Here is a 20,064-nt window from a genome sequence, read left to right on the forward strand (position 1 = left end):
GCAGAGAACTTTGTTATTTAAGCAAGAATGTAAGTGACAACTATGGAATAACAAGTCTTTGGACAAGAAAGTTGGTTTTTATGACTTAAAATTTTTAAGAATAAGAATAAGTTTAATTGTTATTAAAATGGCTATTTTGTTACTTATGATCTGCAACTGTATTAAAGAGTGATCTTTAGAGGCAGAGGAAGAATGCAAGAATCGAATAGTCTTTGTGATTTCAGGACTATTCCCATGAACATGGATATGTTGGTGTGAGCGCACGACAGCTTCAAGAAAGGATGCTCTCAGATTTATACTAAGGAACTTAATAGAAAATGTTATTATTTATGCAAGAATACAAGTGACAATTATAGAATAACTATTAATGATGTTTTGGGGATTGTAGGAAAGGACTATAGAATAAATGGGGAAAGAGGGAAATGAGCGTTAAAGAATTTATATTGAGGAAAAGCTTATTTTTTCTTTTTTTTTCCCTTTTCCCTTTTTTTTACTATTAAGAATATGTAAGGAATCTAAAATGATTAATGATAAAACTTCCAAGGGAATAGTTGAATACAATAAGGGAATTATTGGGAAAAACAAGAAGTACCTACCCCATTTAATTTTAAGCTACTTTTTTTTTTATTGAGAATTGATTATATGGAAACTTTTTAAGCATATGTTATTTAGAGGCAGAGGAAGTTGATAAGAGGGAATAGTCTTTGTGATTTCAGGACTACTCCTAAATAAGATGGAAATGTCTATGTGATTGCAGAGCAGCTTTGAGAAAGGGTTTTTAGATGGTCTGACCGCTGATTAAAAGTAATACAGAAATATGTTTAAATTTTGTGAAATTTAAGAAGTTAATAGAAGAATTATTAATGATTTTTGGTGAATTAAAATAGGGGGACTAGACTTCATTTAAATATTAATTTCAGAACGGTATGGAATTAAATTTTTTTTTATTAGATATGTGCAAATAACTATTAATTTTAAGAAGGAGAAGAAAATATATTGTATAGAAGATAATGGGGGTGAAATTTGAAATATGTTTTAGGATGTACCTGACTAATAACCTGTTCACAATGATTTTTTTTATTATTATGTTTATAAAAAATAAAAAACTTTTTGTAAAAAAAAATAATACAAAGTCTTTCCTAGCCACACTATCGCAAATATTTTGCTTTTCAGAACAGTAAGGGATGCACCAACTCGTCCTAATCTATGACATCTTGCCATTTCCTTGAAGGTGAAATTATTTTCAGATACTAACTCACCTCTACACTTGCATTATCTTCTCAATATGTTGCATATCTCATTGGACTCTGGTATAGCAATAGGACAAAGTAACGAAGGCTAAAATTATCTATATGTATAACTATCAATTATATGATTAAGAAACTGTTATTTATGTATAAGACTTTCATGGACATGCTTTTTAATTTTCAAATACATTAAAATCAAGGTAAGAGCTACTTTTAATACTTTTTTGAGTAGATCCTCTGCTGCATCCAAGTGGCTATGTTTAGCATTAACAGTTTTGTTTTTTTTAAAAAAAGATGAATACTGACAATGAAAAGTGGTCACATAAAAACTTCTAAGATAATGTTTAATTTCTTTATTGCAGTACTTTAAATCAAAGTGTCTATGTGCATAGACTACTTGGTAATTGTTTATGAATAATCTAAAGCTGCTATCATAAAGCTCTTTGGGCCTTTATGTAAATCAAGTAAGAGAAATACTGTTCCAAACATGTATTCCCATCCTGACAATGATCTTTTAGGAATAACCAAGAACAAGAAAATAAAGGGGGAAAACCCCCTCAAACTCCCAATAGTGAGGCATAAATCAGCTCTCCACCAACCCAGGTTGATAAATCAACATAACTTTCACATAACATTTACATGTTGGACTGAATCCCAAATCCCATTCCATTCAAATAAAGTTAGGTAGGTAATTCCTATCAATTCTTCCTTTCATTTCTAGCCTGTACAGTAACACTAATTTAACACTGTTTCTAATGCCCCACCAATCCATAGTTGCAGATCCAAGTTGTTACATATATATTTAAAGCTATTTAAAAGCTTATCTGAAAATACAATTCCTGACTGCCTGAAATTTTGAAACAACTGTATCAGATTAATATGCTGGTCAAGAAAGTTGCATTGACAAGACTCTCTGCCAGTTGTGCAATGATAAAAAATATTGTGCAATATAATAGATAAAATAATATTTATAATTAAAAGTTATAAAATGTATAATTATAATTACAGAAGGATCTTGTCAGACTGGAACACTGTGCCCATTCAATGGTGAGAAAAGTAAGGTTCTACATTTAGGCAAGAAAAACCAAATGCACAGGTAGAGCATAGTATCTGGATCAATAGTAGTAACTGCGAGAAGAATTTTGGAGTCCTCGTGGACAATCACTTAAATATGAACCAGCAGTGTGCTGCAGCTGCTAAAAAAATCCAATGCAGTCCTATGCTGCATTAATAGAGGGACAGAATCAAGATCACATGAAGTTTAATAGCATCTTATAATGCCTTGGTAAGACCATACTTGGAATATTGCATCCAGTTTTGGTCACCACAATATAAAAAAGATGTTGAGACTCTAGAAAGAAAGCAGAAATGAGCAAGGGAAGATGATTAGGAAACTAAAAACTAAAATATATGAAGAACGGTTGCAGTAATTGGGGATGCCTAGTTTAATGAAAAGAAGGATTAGGGATGACATGATAGCAATGTTGCAATATCTAAAGGGCTGCCACAAAGAAAGTGGTCAACCTATTCTCCAAAGCACCTGAAGGAAAGCCAAGAAGCAATGGATGGAAACTAATTAAGGAAAGAAATAACTTAGAACTAAGGATAAATTTCTTGACAGTTAGAACGATTAACCATCTTTCTTGTCTGGCAATCTATACAATGACAGTTCCTGGCCATATATCAAAGTGGTTCAGTCTTTGATCCCATTTTTGAGAGACAAACACAATAAAAAGGTATTGGAAAAATAAAAAAATATGTACTTCCCTCCTTTTAAATTAAATATTTAAAATGTGTACATCCTACATTGGAGAATATGAACTACATAATTGTCTAGATACTAAAATGCAAACAGGTATATTTAAAAAAAGAAGAATATGAAATGAAAATAAAATGCTCTGGTTGTACCACAAGATGCCAATAGTCTGTGACATTTTTTTAAATAACTAAATAACTGGATCAAGATTTACCTTAGTACAGATTACAACAGGATTATAAAATAAATAAAATTAATATCTACATGCCCAACCGAAACAGACGGTAATGGTTTGAAGGTTGAAATTACATTTAATTTATTCTCCTAAACATAGAAATAAAGAACATTTAGACTTTGAGACTTGATTTAGAGCCACACCAAAAACAAACCTAGTTATTTAGAATATTTTACATAATCCTAATAAACAAACCATTCCCCTACTGCAATTATCTAGACTTTTAGAACATTTTCAAAATTCAGAATAATGTTAATCATAATTTTCTCAGCCTTGGTTAACAGTTGATGGATGCTGTATGTCCAACTGATTTATAATGAATATTAGATAAAACCCACTTACAACCATTCATTTGGTGACCATTTGAAGTTACAAAGGCACTGAAAAAAGTGACTTATGACTATTTTTCATGTTGCAGTATCCCCATGGATATGTGATCAAAATTCAGATGCTTGACAACTGGCTCATATTTATGATGGTTATGTAATTCACTTTTGCAACCTTCTGACAAGCAAAGTCTCTGGTCAAGCCAGATTTACTCAACAACTATGTTGCTAACTTAACAATTGCAGTGATTCACTTAAAAACTGTGGCAAGAAAGCTTGTAAACTGAGGCAACAACTGTATCGCTTAGCGACATAAATTTTAATTTCAATTGTGGCTGTAAGTCGAGGACTACTTATAGATTGTATAATGCAACAAGGAATACGGTGTGTACATGTTGCCCTGTGGTGAGATGCATGGCAAGCAAATTTAATAAACAAATAAATAAAATCTGGAAATTAATGTACCAAAAAAAAGCTAGTTTTGTTTGATAAAAGAAATAGTGAATGATTACAAATTATACATAATAATGAAACTAAACCTGATACATTGGTGTGCCTTGATAGAATCTGTTTTCCAAAAAATGAAAAATGAGTGATTTTAAACTATGCAAATGCTGGGAGAAAAGTGATGGATAATATTGATATATGGGGTTTTTTGCTGAAAAAGGCAAAAATGATTCCATACAAGAATGTGTTTCTGCCCATGTATGGAACCTACGTATGAAGTTGTACATAAATGCAGTAAGATATGTTTGCCAGGGCAAAAAAGGTAAGATGAACAGTATAAATTAGATTTAGCTGTATTCAATTTTCTTTCTCTTATTGCACAGATAAAGTTGTCTTCTGCTTGTGCCTGCTGCAAAAAAGTTGCAGGTTGAAGCATTTGTTCAGATGAAAGTAGTAATGGAATAGGAGGTAAAAAGAAAAAAGCCTGATTGCTCCAAGATGAACATAAATGTTTACCATCTTATAGAATTAGGCCAATTAAGTAATTGATTACAGAAAATAACTTATTTCTAGAGTGGATAAATTTGGTCATCTTATTAGCAAATCAGATCTTACTGAAGAAATAATAAAATATAAAATTGTAATATCATGAAACCAAATCTCTCCACATTCCATTTTGATTCTAGAAAATTAGGAGCAGTAGCTAATAATATTCAGAAAACTGGATCAAACCTGAAACCTCAAGTAGATATATATATAAAACAGAATGTATCTAACAAAGTTTCAAGGAAATTAGAGCAACAATATTGTCACTTTTAGTTTAAATAAAATACTAACCTGCTCCAGTGTCTGAATTTTATTGTCTTTAACTTGCAAAATCTCCAAAACCTTCCTGTCCTTGAGTTCAGCCTTCTGCTTTTCTCTAAAAACAAAAATATATTGACACTTATTAGTCATAATTTGCTGCTAATCATTTGAATTTTTCATGTCCCAATAATGAATGTCATTTTAGAGCATGGAAAATTAAATTATCTGTTGCTGACAGCCTTGCAGAATTAATCATGGAACATATGGCAAGTGACAGCAAATTTTATCTGCAAACAATGAAGACAACTTTATTCTAAATGATGTAGTGTTTATGAAAGCAAAACTAGATATGCTTACTTACAAGATATGTGGCATATCTCCAGATGAAGTATTTCTGAAGAATCCTTCCCTTCCTGCTTTTACATTATTGATATCAAAGGAATCCTTTTTTCATGTTGGCAATATAGTAAGAGTAGCATGTTAATGAACATCATTATTTTCCCTTTGGTATACTGAAAAGATATACTGTATTTAAAAGATCAACAACTGTTTAGAAACTGGGTAGGGAGATTCTATTCCAAAATGATTCTTACTCCGTATATCCTTAATCAAATTCCAGATGCGGCAAAAATAAAAACGAGTGTGCCATAACTTATACTAAAATAAATAAATGCAGTAGTAGAAAGGAAAAACAAATAGTGCTAATTACAAAGCAACACTTATCAGGTTTTCTACATTATTTATATTGTTCCATTCCTGCACAAATCAGAAAAATCAGTATTATTTTGTTGTTGTTAGTTGCGAAGTCATGTCCAACCCATCGCAACCCCATGGACAACATTCCTCCAGGCCTTCCTGTCCTCTACCATCCTCTGGAGTCCATTTAAGCTCACACCTACTGCTTCAGTGACTCCATCCAGCCACCTCGTTCTTTATCGTCCCCTTTTTCTTTTGCCCTCAATCTTTCCCAGTATTAGGCTCTTCTCCAGGGAGTCCTTCCTTCTCATTAGGTGGCCAAAGTATTTCAGTTTCATCTTCAGGATTCGGCCTTCTAAAGAGAGGTCAGGGTTGATCTCCTCTAGGACTGACTGGTTTGATTGCCTTGCAGTCCAAGGGACTCGTAGGAGTCTTCTCCAGCACCAGAGTTCAAAGGCCTCAATTCTTTGGCGTTCAGCCTTTCTTATGGTCCAACTTCACAACTATACATTGCAACTGGGAAAACCATAGCCTTGACTATACGCAGGGTGATGTCTCTGCTTTCTAGTATGTTGTCTAGATTTGCCATAGCTTTCTTCCCCAGGATCAAGGGTCTTTTAATTTCTTGGCTGCAGTCCCCATCTGCAGTGATCTTGGAGCCCAGGAAGATAAAATCTGTCACTATCTCCATTTCTTCCCATCTATTTGCCAGGAATTGAGAGGGCCAGATGTGATGATTTGATTTTATCAATGCTGAGTTTCAAGCCAACTTTTGCACTCTTCTCATTCATCCGCATCAATAATAATAATAATAATAATAATAATAATAATAATAATAATAATAATAATAATAATAATAATAATAATAATAATAATAATAATATTTTAATTTGTATACCTTCTCCCAAGGACTCAGGGCGGTTTACAGCCTGATAAAATACAAAACAACACACACAATGCTAAAAACAAACATTAAAAAACTTATTCAATTGGCCCCATTTAAAATACAATATCAACCCTGTAAAACTAATAAAATTTAAAACCCATAAAATCAATTAAAAATTTTAAAAATTCAAGCCAGTCCAGCAAGACGAAATAAATAAGTTTTAAGTTCGCAATGAAAGGTCCGGAGGTCAGGTAATTGTCGAAGTCCAGGAGGAAGTTCGTTCCACAGGGTAGGAGCCCCCACAGAGAAGGCCCTTCCCCTGGGAGCCGCCAGTCGACATTGCTTGGCTGACGGCACCCTAAGGAGTCCCTCTCTGTGAGAATGCACCGGTTGCTGGGAGGTAGAAGATGGCAGTAGACGGTCAAGAGGCTGTTTGGTTCCTCTTCGCTTTCTGCCATTAGAGTGGTATCATCTGCATATCTGACGTTGTTGATATTTCTCCCTGCAATCTTAACTCCAACTTTTGATTCATCTAGCCCCACCTTTCTCAAGATGTGCTCTGCATATAAGTTAAATAGGCAGGGCGACAGTATACAGCCTTGCTGGACTCTTTTTCCAATTTTGAATCAATCAGTGGTTCTGTGTCCAGTTCTCACTGTTGCTTCTTGACCCGCATATAGGTTTCTCAAGAGACAAATATGATGGTCTGGTACTCCTATCTCTTTAAGAACTTGCCACAATTTGTTGTGATCCACACAATCAAAGGCTTTAGCATAGTCAATGAAGCAGAAGTAGATGTTTTTCTGGAACTCCCTAGCTTTCTCCATGATCCAGCATATGTTGGCAATTTGATCTCTAATTCCTCTGCCTCTTCAAAATCCTGCCTGTACTTCTGGTAGTTCTCGATCCACATACTGCTGGAGCCTAGGTTGTAGGATTTTAAGCATAACCTTACTAGCATGTGAAATGAGTGCAATGGTGTGATAGTTTGAACATTCTTTGGCATTGCCTTTCTTTGGAATTGGAATGTAAACTGGCCTTTTCTATTCCTGTTGAGTTTTCCAAATTTGCTGGCAAATTGAGTGTAGCACTTTTACTGCATCATCTTTTAAGATTTTGAATAGCTCAGCTGGAATACTGTTGTTGTTGCTCAGATTTCCTAAGGCCCATTTGACTTCACATTCCAAGATGTCTGGCTCCAGGTCAGTGATCATCCCATCGTGGTTATCAGAGATGTTAAGCTCGTTCTTGTGTAGTTCTTCTGTGTAATTTTGTCACCTCTTCTTAATCACTTCTGCCTCTGTTAGGTCCCTGCCATTTTGGTCCTTTATCGTGCCCATCTTTGCATGAAACGTTCCCTTCATATCTCCAATTTTCTTGAAGAGATCTCTGGTCCTCCCTATTCTATTGTTTTCTTCTATTTCTTTGCACTGTTCATTTAAGAAGGCATTCTTCTCTCTTCTAGCTATTCTCTGGAATTCTGCATTCAACTGGGTTATCTTTCTCTTTCTCTCTTGCCTTTTGCTTCCCTTCTTTCCTCAACTATTTGCAAAGCTTCCTCAGACAACCATTTTGCTTTCTTGCCTTTCTTTTTCTTTGGGATGGTTTTAGTTGCTACTTCTTGTACAATGTTGTGAACCTCCGTCCATAATTCTTTAGGCACTCTGTCTATCAGATCTAATTCCTTAAAAGTATTTGTCATCTCTACTGTATATTCATCAGGGATATGATTTAGTTCATACCTGAGTGGCCTAGTGCTTCTCCCTACTTTCTTCAATTTAAGTCTAAATTTTGCAACGAGAAGCTCATGATCTGAGCCACAGTCAGCTCCTGGTCTTGTTTTTACTGACTGTACAGACCTTCTCCATCTTTGGCTGCAGAGCACATAGTCAATCTGATTTCTGTGTTGACAGTCTGGTGATTTCCATGTGTAGAGTCGTCTCTTGGGTTGTTGGAAAAGAGTGTTTGCTATGACCATCGTATTTATCTTGGCAGAATTCTATTAGCCTGTGTCCTGCTTCATTTTATACTCCAAGGCCAAACTTGCCTGTTATTCCGGTTATCTTTTGGCTTCCTACTTTAGCATTCCAATCCCCCATGATGACATCTTTTTTTGGTTTTAATTCTATAAGTGGCTGTACGGCTTAATAGAACCGGTCAATTTCATCCTCCTCAGCACCATTGGTTGGGGCATAGACTTGGATTACTGTGATATTGAATGGTTTACCTTGGATTCGAACTGAGATCATTCTATCATTTTGGGGATTATATCCCAGTACTGCTTTTCCTATTATTTTATTGATTATGAAGGCTACTTCATTTCTTCTGAGAAATTCTTGCCCGCAGTAATATATCTGACGGTCATCGGAATTAAATTCATCCATTCCTGTCCATTTTAGTTCACTGATTCCTAAAATGTCGATGTTCAGTCTTGTCATCTCTTGTTTGACCATGTCCAGCTTGCCTTGATTCATGGATATTACATTCCAGGTTCCTATGGAGAAAAAATCTTTACAGCATTGGATTTTCCTTTCACCACCAGATGCATCCACAGCTGAGCATCCTTTTGGCTTTGGCCCAGTTGCTTCACTCTTTCTGGCGCTACTAATACTAGCCCTCCGCTCTTCCCCAATAGCATATTGGATATCTTCCGACCTGAGGGGCTCATCTTCCAGCATCATACCATTTTTCCTTTTGGTACTGTCCATGGGTTTTCATGGCAAAGATACTGGAGTGGGTTGTCCTTTCCTTCTCCAGTAGATCATGTTTTGTCAGAACTCTCTGCTATGACCTGTCCATCTTGGGTATCCCTGCACGGCATAGCTCATAGCTTCATTGAGCTACGCAAGCCCATTCGCCACAAGGCAGTAATCCACAAATGGGTCAGTATTATTAACATTATACAATTGTATACTGCTGGATTTTTGTTTTAATGATTAACATATTTTTTGGACTATAAGACACTCCGGACTATAGAATGCTCCAGATTATAAGACACATTTAGCTTTTGGGGAGGAAAACAAGAAAAAAAAATTGCCTCTGCCGCCCAGCCTTCATTCGGTATTCATCTGGCCCATATGGCATGGCCCTTTCTCAACCTATTTAGCGGCACCCGTTTGCCACCTGTCAAGGTTCCGACCAGTGCCCTAACACAATTAAGAGTCTCAAGCCATCTGACAATAAAAATCCACTATTTTATTAGGATCACCATGTCAACATTACCTAGGTGAAGCCAACTCTGACTCTACCCCCCTTCCTTCATGCCTTGCCACTGAACCTGTTTCCCCCTCCCCCCAAAGTGTGTCATCTGGTTACATTCCCCAATGAGATAATTTCGTGGGTTGTAGAAGTCACTCCCTTCTAGGATACCAATCCACGAGATGGCCTTGGCTTGCTCAGCCACAATGCATCTTGTTATGATTGAGGAATAAATTCCTTGGTGCATTTCATTGACACAATTTCCCATCCCCCTGCCTATGGCAACTCGGAAGCAGGGAGCAGGACAGGAAAGCTTCACAAATTGACATTTGGCCTCCCTCACTTCCTGAAGGCAACCTATGCAAAGCAAAAAAAAATTGAGTACAGGTATCATTTACGGGTGAGATTCTCCCCCTCTCCTGGTTTAGTTGGCTTCTTTTCATGGAATCTAGCTAGGAGACGGTCATCTTGGATGTTTCTGCTCTTTACCCAGGATGCTTCTGATAAGAGGGTAGTCCCTCCACTTGATTAGGTATTGGAGTTGCCCCCTGTGCCACCTAGAGTCAAGGATGTGTTGCACCTCATAATAGGTTTGACCCGCTATAACCATTGGATCCGGGAGCTCATGGGGTGATGGTCTCAGGGTTGACACAACCACAGGCTTTAAGAGGCCGCTATGGAACATCGGGTATATTCTCCCCAGTAGCCGGGGCAGCCCCTGTGACCAGGTTGATGATCTTTACTATGGGAAGTGTCCCCATGAACTTAGGTCCCAGCTTCTTGCTGGGAAGCTTTAGCGTTAAGTATTTTAAGGATAGGTTTCTCCCACTTGGAACAGCCTTTATGGGGCTTGGTGTTTGTCTGCCTATTGCGCCACCTTAGCTAGTGCTTTCTTGACATTTTCCCATGATGCTTTCAGTATCAACATCCAGTCAGTCAAACTGACTGTGGAGGGGGGTTCCCTTGGGTATTCCGGCATTGGGACAAAGTTCATACCGCTTACTACCTTGAAAAAGGTTAACCCTGTGCTAGTGTGAACAGCATTATTGTAAGCAACTTCTGCAAATTGGAGAAGGTCAGCCCAATTGGACTGATGGTAATTCACATAGCACCTCAAGTACTGTTCTACCATGGAGTTCAATCTCTCTGCCCCACCATTGGTGCTCGGATGGAACGCCAAGCTAAGACCCTGTGATGATCCAATGGACCACAAGAGTTCCCTCCAGAACTTAGTCGTAAATTGGACTCCTCTATCCGAGATGATTCTGCATGGTACTCCATGCAGGTGGTAGATGTGCTTCAGAAATTCTTCAGTTTGGCTAGTTGGTGGGCTTAGGGTAGTCCGCTGCAGGTTATGAAGTGTGCCTGCTTGGAGAATAAGTCAATCACAGTCCAGATCACTGTATTCCCCTCACTCTTTGGCAATTCAACTATAAAGTCCATTGCAATCTCCTCCCACAGTCTCGTTGGCTCTGCCACCTGTTGTAGCAGTCTGGGGGGTCTTCCGGCTCTCCTTTTCATGGTGGCACAGATGGTGCAGTTTTTTACATAGTCGTCTACCTCTTTCTTCATGCCAGGCCACCAGAAGCATTCTGGCTGAGCAAGTCAAGGCCATAATAACTATGCCCTTTATCCGTTTTAAACTTTCTTACATCAACTCACTGTTTTTCCAAAAGTTTTTAGTCTTTAAAATATTTTTTTCCTTACAGTGTCCTTTATAATCCAGAAAAAATACTAATTCACAAATTAATTTTTTATTCTACTACTCAGAAAGACAGCTCTTTGGTTTCAAATTACTTACTTATGAAAGTGATGAAGAAATAAGACTCATGCCAATGTTACATCCATAAAGGCTGCATTATGGTTATGAGTTTGATTTGAATCATTTGACTTCATGGTGAAGTAAAGTTTAATTAGAAGTTATCCTTGTTACTAGTCTCTGGAATCAAAAGACACAGAGCCTGGAGTATTACTAAACCGCCCGGCCCCCACCACCCCAGAAAAAGACTGATCCAGGGACTCAATTTCTGTGGGTTTCTTTTTATTTTCAAGCTCAATTTTGCATGAAAACCCATGATACAGGGAGATGAAACAAAAAAGAGAACAATATGAGGAAAATTTTCTCTACCTCTCTGTATCAAATATCAAGATAAGTCTTCTCTTAAAAATGGTTATTGTGGCTAAAAATTACAGGTAAATCTGCAACAGCAACAGTTAATGCTTTAAAATCCATATGATAAGCATCTCACCATTTGTAGCAGTGAATTCCTTAATAGACAAGTCAATTTTAGTACTACCATGAGACCCTATTCAAGTGAGAGAAAAGAGGTATTTGCTGGCATGCCTCTAGCCCATATTTTTCCATCTTTGTAATGCTGAAATGTCTAGTGTGAGTTAATCCAATTAAAGATTAAAGTTGAGTGAAAGAATGCATACTGTGTTAATATCCAAAGTACAGTAATTATAACATGAAATGATATAATAAACAGGATTAAATTTTCTATTAGAGTTATTTATTAAAACTTTCCTTACATGTTACATAATTAGAATTTTAAGAATATAATTTCTTACTTAGATTCTGTTTAACGAAGGAAGATTTATTTTGTTCTGGATGAACTCAATATAATTTTTCTTTTATATTGCAGGTAACAGATGTAAAACAAATCCTAAATGCACATGGAAAATGGAATCAGTTAACACTATAACACATAATAGCCATCTAAATCTTACTACCAAATTTGCATATAGTGAATGTGAACAAAGGTCTTTAGCATAAATTAAAATCTGGTACAGAATTTTATCAGCATCTCCTCCTGGTGGCGTAGGATAACTTCCAACACTCATTACAGGGAGGCTCCCAAAAGGGATGCAAAATAATATTGTTCTGTGCTTCAAGCTTGTAAAATACCATTGAACCCACAGTTTCATTTTAAGTATGATAAACAGAAAAAGAGGCGGGAAAGCAGATTTAAGGCTTGGTTTTAAAGGTAAATTGCATTGTTGGAAAATTGTGGTTGATTCAATTAATATATGCTACGCATGCCTATCACACATTAAAAAGTGTTTACCCAAATCAGAAAAAATATATGCATGCACTGTCAAAGAGTTGATGATGATCAATGACTGAGACAAACTCCAGTTTAGCTAATTAGAGCCACTGATGAGCAATAATGATGTGCATTAAGAATATTTGCAGACTTCTTTAGGATGAAAAATGGAGTGAAGAGAGGCTGTCAATTTATACAAGCTTAAGCTCCAATCACTTTTCCCATAAGAACCGCCTATTTTAAATGTTTAACAGAGCTGTATTTAATCCATGGATTTTTCACAGTCACTTTTCAACAGCTACTGATATCTAGAAAAACAAAAAAATTCAAGAAATTATTCTAAACCATTAAGTAACCATTTTTTTTTGCATATGGCCCATACTATATATTATACAACATGACAGAATCATATTTTCTGGGATTTGGCCCATTTTTAATGAGTTGTCAAAAATGAAATATTGGAGACAATGAGGAAGCATTTAACAATGAATGAGATGAGAAAACAGAACCTGACGATTCTAATACACCACAAATATTTTCAAAGGTATTTTGCACTCCTAACATATTATCATTCCTGTAATAAATATGCAAAGCAATAGTGTTGAAAAGAAATTATGAATATAGGCAAAAATTGGGGTCTGTGGTAAAAATCTATTAAATTTCTTTTTACACAAAGCAACATGAATCAAGACAAAAATTGCATTGTATCAGCTTCAAATAGCCACAGTTTAACTGGTCAAAAGTAGTGATGGCAATCCAATGAGGCCCCTGTGTGGATATATCTTTTACTTTTCATCAAAATCTTGCTCTGAGAAAAAAAGTTACATTTTGAACTGATATATAAATTAAGGATTTAATTCTAATGAAATAAGTGTATGATATAGTTTTCCTGAAACAAAAAAATCTGATCCTGAACAATCCCTAAATATAAATTGGCTAAGCCTATAGAAGCCAAGAAGCCAAGCTACCTCATGCCAAGTCAGATCAGTGGTCCATCTTTCTTATTTCTGCTGACAATGGTAAGATTTTTCAGACAAAGTTTCACAACTATGTCTGGAGATGACAAACGCCGAACCTAGTTCTTCTGCATTCAAAGCTTATATTTTATACTGATTATAGTATCAGAGGAAACATCACAAGTATAATTTCATCTGTATGAGAATATAAAAGAATCAGATCTGGCATTTCATCACAGGTCAATGAAGGAGGAGGAGTTTGTCAAGAAGAAATCAAAAGCAGGTGTTTGCAGATTCTGATGGTTTCATAAAAAGGGCACTTGGAATATCATCATGCATGTACAAGAGGTGGATAGAAGCATCACTAGTTTTTCAAATGGATAGCTCCTTTCTTTTTTGTGTATGGTTTTGACAGATTTGTTAACCAAGTAACTGATGTTTATAAAACAATGCATTTGAGACAAACGTTAATTATTTCTATTTCTATCCCAAAGAAACAGAAAAATTAATAGGAACAGGAGGGAAATAAGCTCTTAAATCTTGATATTTTGAATATAGTCTTTTAGAAGAAGCAAGGGTAAAATACAGAAGCCTATAAACTACTATAGAGTAAAATACCCTGTTGTATGGAAGACCGGTTACTGAGATATATTTATTTTCTTGCAACCTCTCCCCCCCACTTTTCTCCCCTACACATACAAACAGATCTGTGCACTCACAACAGCATTTTTCACTTCAATAAGATACAATTACAAATTTTAAATTTATTAATGTAAGAGAAGTGCACATCAGTCCACAAATGCCAGAGATTTTAACTATCCTTTTCTCAAGCACAAAATCCAGACAAACTTCAGGGTAATTCATAATGCTAAATTGGTATACTACCTTAATGTGGTACGTGAACCCAGCCAATGTAGTTTGCAAAACATAATTTATTGCTATCTGTGGGAATCACATCATTTCATGGTCAAAAAGCCATGCTAATATCATATGAGAACTGAATAACTGAATTATAACTGAATTATAAAAACTGTGCATTTTCTTAGGATTTCAAAAGTAATATAAGACTTGGTGGCAGTGGTGATGCTTTGCTTCTACGTAAGACTTTCCGTACCTGGAAAACAAGGCTGAGTTTCATTTAGCATTTTCTAAAATGAAAGGATCTAACTATGTTCTCCCATCCCACACTTGTAAAAATCTACGACAGGAGATCTTCTGCCACAGCAGAATACTTTAGCTTCTCAGCTAATGAATCTTAAGCATAAAATTTCGCTTTAAAATCTTGCAAGAATTTGAAAAATAAATGTTTTTAAAATGCAGATTGATACTGTTAATTTCACTAAACATAACTGACACTGAAACACAGATACACACATACACATATTTGTGCCTAAATATTTAAAAGAAATACTGCTAATGTTTTAATGAGATATGGTAACTACAAATTATGTTTTTATTTTGCAATAAAATAAAACATTTGGTTACCCAATTATAAACTTGCTCTGCATTATATATTTCACCACATATTGTTTTATGTATAGTAGCAAAGAAGCTTAATTGAAGAAAACTGGTTGTCTTTTTGCACTTACTGTAGAAGCCAAATGTCTAAAATTATGGTTTTACAGCTATGCATGTTTTATATTGTAGAGATTATGGTTTCAATTACTAGCATGAACACTTTAAGCATCATATTTTCTTCTTAATTTGGAAAGCACTTTCTCATATAAAATACACAAGTTTCTTACAGTGTTCAAAAGATCAGTGCTTCAGAACAGACTGTTTTAACATCTGCACATCACCAGGGTTTCCCCCAAGGATTTTTAAATGATGCCTGCTTGTGCTGAATAAAATGCTAACTTGCACCTTGCATTTCAAACTGTGTCCTGAGCAGCCATCCAGTTGGTACAACACCAGCTGAATTCCCACAGGCCACTGTTCAGTCAGGCTTGACTGCAATTATCATGTCAATATTTTGTGCTCCGATATGCAGATATGAACACATACAAGCTGCGTAATATTTCCTTCTCCATGGAATGTTGACTTATGTTCAATGTTCTGAGAATTTTTAATGAAACAGGGTATTAAACGTTCATCAATTGTGAACTATCACAATTCTTTGACCTTAGATGCAATGCCATGTTTTTCTATTCAGGATACTAAGCAGTGACTATATGATGTGACCAAAACACATATTTTATAATCTATATTAAGATGCACTTACATACAACATTTTAGAATGTAAAAAAGTAAGCATTTATTATTATTAGATTTACTAAAATTCATGTCCTCAAATTTAATCACATATTTTAATCCAGTGACAATATGGTAATCAGTCTGTATGACAGTGTGCTATATATGTTGATTAACTGAAGAAGAAATTTGATACATGACAAACTCGCATTGATTAAATTACTCCATGTACAGCAGCCTAATCAATGAGCATTGCTAAATGATTTAGTACAAATAGATTCATTTGATATGCTGCCAGAAGATCTGAAATAATTCATGTAAAATTTAAATTCTGTCCTGTCATTGTATTCTGCTCCTCTCCTGCCTCAAAAGAATGCAGAGTTTGTTCAGATCACATAACAGTCGGCCTCATCTAAAAAGAAAGAGCGAATTGCACTCTTCACTCAGTCTTCACAAGGCTAAATCGTTTCTAGACCTTACTGGACATAATCCAACTTCCCTAGAGAATAGGACATTTAAAACTAACAAAGATCTTCTCCTCATGAATATAAACATTCAGTTGCAAAACAGGCAGTTATTCACATACTGAAAATCCAGTATACCGAGTACTTTGAAGAGATTGTTTGGTTTTTCCCTGTGCTTAAACTTGACTACAAACTATCTTTCATAAGTTACTATGAAATGAAAACAACATTCTTGAATACCTAAAAACACACCTGAAGGAAGTTTATGGACAATATTACAAATAAGTAAGTAAATAAATGAACAGGATTAAAAATGTCAATGCTATAAGCTACTGTAACAAAAACTGTTTCATTATCAACTTTTTGATAAGGCTGTTTTCCTAATATTTAAGTGAACATAATGCATCTTACCATCTTCAATTTTTTTCACCTCATAATTAAGGAACACTTTCCATTCTACTTTAATAGCTATTAGCTGATATAAATATCTCAAACACAAATGGAAACCCAGTTAACTAAGAAAAAAATCCTGTTATTGTTTAATCAACTACCTCCATTGCACTGTTCCACCACTGACATCCCAAGCCGACTGACATCTTTAGGCCCTTATGAAAAGATAAAAGGGTTGGGGCCAACCTCACATTGGGAGGGGGGCAAAATGTTCCAGAGAGCAGGAGCAACAGCAGAGAAGGTCCTCCTCCTGGACCCAGCCATCCAGAATAATCACGCTGACGAGACCCACAGCATGCCTCCACTGCCAGCATGAGTGGTACAGGCCAATCCCAGTGTGATGAGATGGTCCCTCAAGTAACCTGGACCCATGTCATGAAGGTCTTTAAAAGTGATCACCAACATCTTGAATTGCACCCGAAAGCAGACTGGTAGTTGTGGGGAGGGGGCATTTTTGCCCCCCACCCCCAACTACCCACACTGCTGCACTCTGCACCAGCTGTAGCTTCCAAATGCTCTTCAAGAGTAGCCCCATCTAGAGAGCATTACAGTAGTCCAGTTGTGAGATGACTAGGGATTGAATGAGAACAAAGGTTGTGGCTGTGGCAGTGCTACTAGGTGCTACTGCAGTTACATGATTGTCATATGATCTTCATTTTCAACATTCTATGCTAATTTCTATACCTCCACACATTCTTTCTGGCTTGCATAGTCCCTCACCTGCGCAGCCTCTCTTCATTCTAGCCATTATCTGCAGGATGAAGGCCTCTTCTGCATTTTTCCAACCAATTTTTCCAACCAGTCTTAAGCTTTCTTTTGCCAATTGGGCCCACAGTAATTGCTGATGTCATCAATCCATTACTCTCTTGATGATATCGTATATTTTCTTTTGTTCTCTAATCCATGTGCAGGTCTTTCTAGCTTGTCTTGGGATGCTGAGCATGTATTTTTCCATGGTTCTGTGCACCACTCGTAGCTTTTGTATCGATTGTGAGGTTAGTGTTCATGTTTTGCTGCCATATGTTAGAACACTTGGCATACAATGATCTTTTCAGGCATAGGAAGAGGTTGCTCTTGAAAATTACGCCTAGCTTGCCAAATGCCTGCAAACCACATTTAACACACCATTCAATTTTCTTTATTGTATCAACTTCCACTGAGATCCATTGGTAAAGGTATATATAGTGGTCTACTAAATCTAATTCTTCTCCTGATATAATTTTTTTCTTTCTTTGGTGAATTTATTAACCATAAATTCTTATCTCTTTCACATTCCCAAGCATCCCAAGGCACCTTCCCAACCTGTGACACCTCTCACCCCCTCCCCAATGCATTCTTCTGGACTCACACTGGCCCCCTGTGGCCCTCGACTCACATGGCACCTCTTATATGCCTTTGTGACCCATACACAAACCTCTTGACTTGCATTGCTATCTGGGTGTCCTATCTGACCAAAACTCTCGTGCGTCTAAGCACCCTTCCAAATCTATGGTAGCATCTCTTGCACATTGCCACAAACATCTCTGGCATATTCCCAAAACTCTTCCCAATATATGTAAAACTTGTCTCACACACCCACATACCATTACTGACCAGCAACCCATATACACTGTTGCTGCTTCATCAACCAAATAGAAACTACAGGGAAACACAAGGAAGTTGGAATGTTACTCCAACGATGTTACTCCATTGTTTTTTTTTACTCATACATGGGCATTATGTTTCTCTGTTTAGGTAAAGAAATATCTCTGAAATGATAACACAATGGAACACAGGTTGTCTAGTTTGTTTCTGCTTTCTGTGATGGAATGGGAGCAACCGTTTGTATAGGAAGAGGGAAATCTACAAGACTACCATCAATTTATATTGATGCCACTGGGATGAGTAACCGTACACAGGTAAAATACACTTCTGCCTCAAAAAGAGCATCTATCTCTTCCACAACCATGCCAAACTAGAAATAGTAAAGGATATATTATACCCTCTTTAACGTGATCTATAAAAACATGTAAATCTAGCAGAGGCCAACTGGTTAGCCATGCTTTAAACAGAACATGTAAGTATTATTTTTTTTAGAATTTGTAAATTGTAACACCGTATTCGCATTTCCCAAATGATTCTGTGGTATTTGTAGCAGATTATCCCCAATAATTTGTGCAAATGTGTACATTTCTCACAAGAGAAGGAGAATTTAGCTTGGTCCTATTTCTCTTTTTAATAAGAGAAAGGAACTTAGGAAGGACTTGCCCTAATTGATCAGACTGCAAAAAGAAATGGCGGGAGACTTTCCAACATGCAAGATTCTGTTATAACCTTACGATAAAGTATCATTAACTCATCTGGTGATGTTTCCTGTCTGGTTTACCTGAAAGAGCTGACATCAGTTTTACAAGTCTGAAAGTACAAATCTACCACTGTCTCTTTTTAAAGCCTGATCAATTAGAGCAGCTCCTTCCTAAGCTTCTTACTCTGACCATTAAGCAACTGCTAATGTTAAACGGCCACCTTGGAATTTTTTGTTCCTTTGAAATTTTATATTGTAATAATTTCATAATTTTAATTTTTTAAATCATGAAGGAATTTTAATATTCAAATATTAATTTTATATGCTTTTTATACATCAGTTATACTGAACACTGCCTCTCAAGAGAAACTGGTACTCTAGAACATGAAATATAAAAAAAATTAAATATTCATGCTTCCGTATGATCTGAAATGTTTTCTGAATTATTCCAAGAACACTGCATATCTAATTTTCTCAGAAAAATGGATTTTAAAAAAAAATAAATCTATTTTGTGGGTTTATAGTTCTTTAATAGAGTAATTGCTGGAATTTGTGATATGAAAAGTTGAAAATGTCTATACCTTAGCAGTTATTACTCTGCCCATTCATAGATTTAACGATGGAAACTTTCTTTAAGAAACGTCTACCACAGCTGGAATAGAGATTTTGTCTCCCAGGCTCATGTCGATTAGGCATCTGAAAGAGACGATTTCCCAAATGGTGAAGTTAATTTCAAACCTGTATGTTGTTAGGTCTCATCTTCTAGAAGTAATTTTTGTATTACATAAATGTCTCCAGCTTTTTTATTGCTAAATAAAAGTGTTCAGAATTAATTATTAAATATTTATTTGTGCTTAATTGTTGAAAAAAGTTTCAAAGGCAAATGAGGTAGAAACAGAATACTGTTCTGTTTGTTACATAATTCAAAGATCAATGGTATTTAAAGTAGTTGGAAAGTATACGAACATGGATATATAGTGGCTTGTTTAAAAATACCTAGAGAATTAGCATATTCTCAAAGGCTTTTCTTATTTGCACACTAAAGATATTTTTTGTTTGTACCTGAAAATTAAGC

The 20,064-nt window shown here is 35.9% G+C and overlaps 1 protein-coding gene across 1 annotated transcript in view; it reads right to left on the reverse strand.

Annotated features, from left to right (window-relative positions):
- The window catches only part of CNTLN (centlein), a 236,370-nt gene that overhangs the window by 175,530 nt on the left and 40,776 nt on the right, over nt 1-20,064 (reverse strand). The window contains exon 3 of the mRNA XM_058168055.1: nt 4,849-4,933. Coding sequence (XP_058024038.1) covers nt 4,849-4,933 — 85 coding nt within the window. The remainder of the gene's footprint in view (nt 1-4,848; nt 4,934-20,064) is intronic.

The sequence above is a fragment of the Ahaetulla prasina genome, chromosome 2 (assembly GCF_028640845.1).
Source record: "Ahaetulla prasina isolate Xishuangbanna chromosome 2, ASM2864084v1, whole genome shotgun sequence".
Taxonomy (NCBI): Eukaryota; Metazoa; Chordata; class Lepidosauria; order Squamata; family Colubridae; genus Ahaetulla; species Ahaetulla prasina.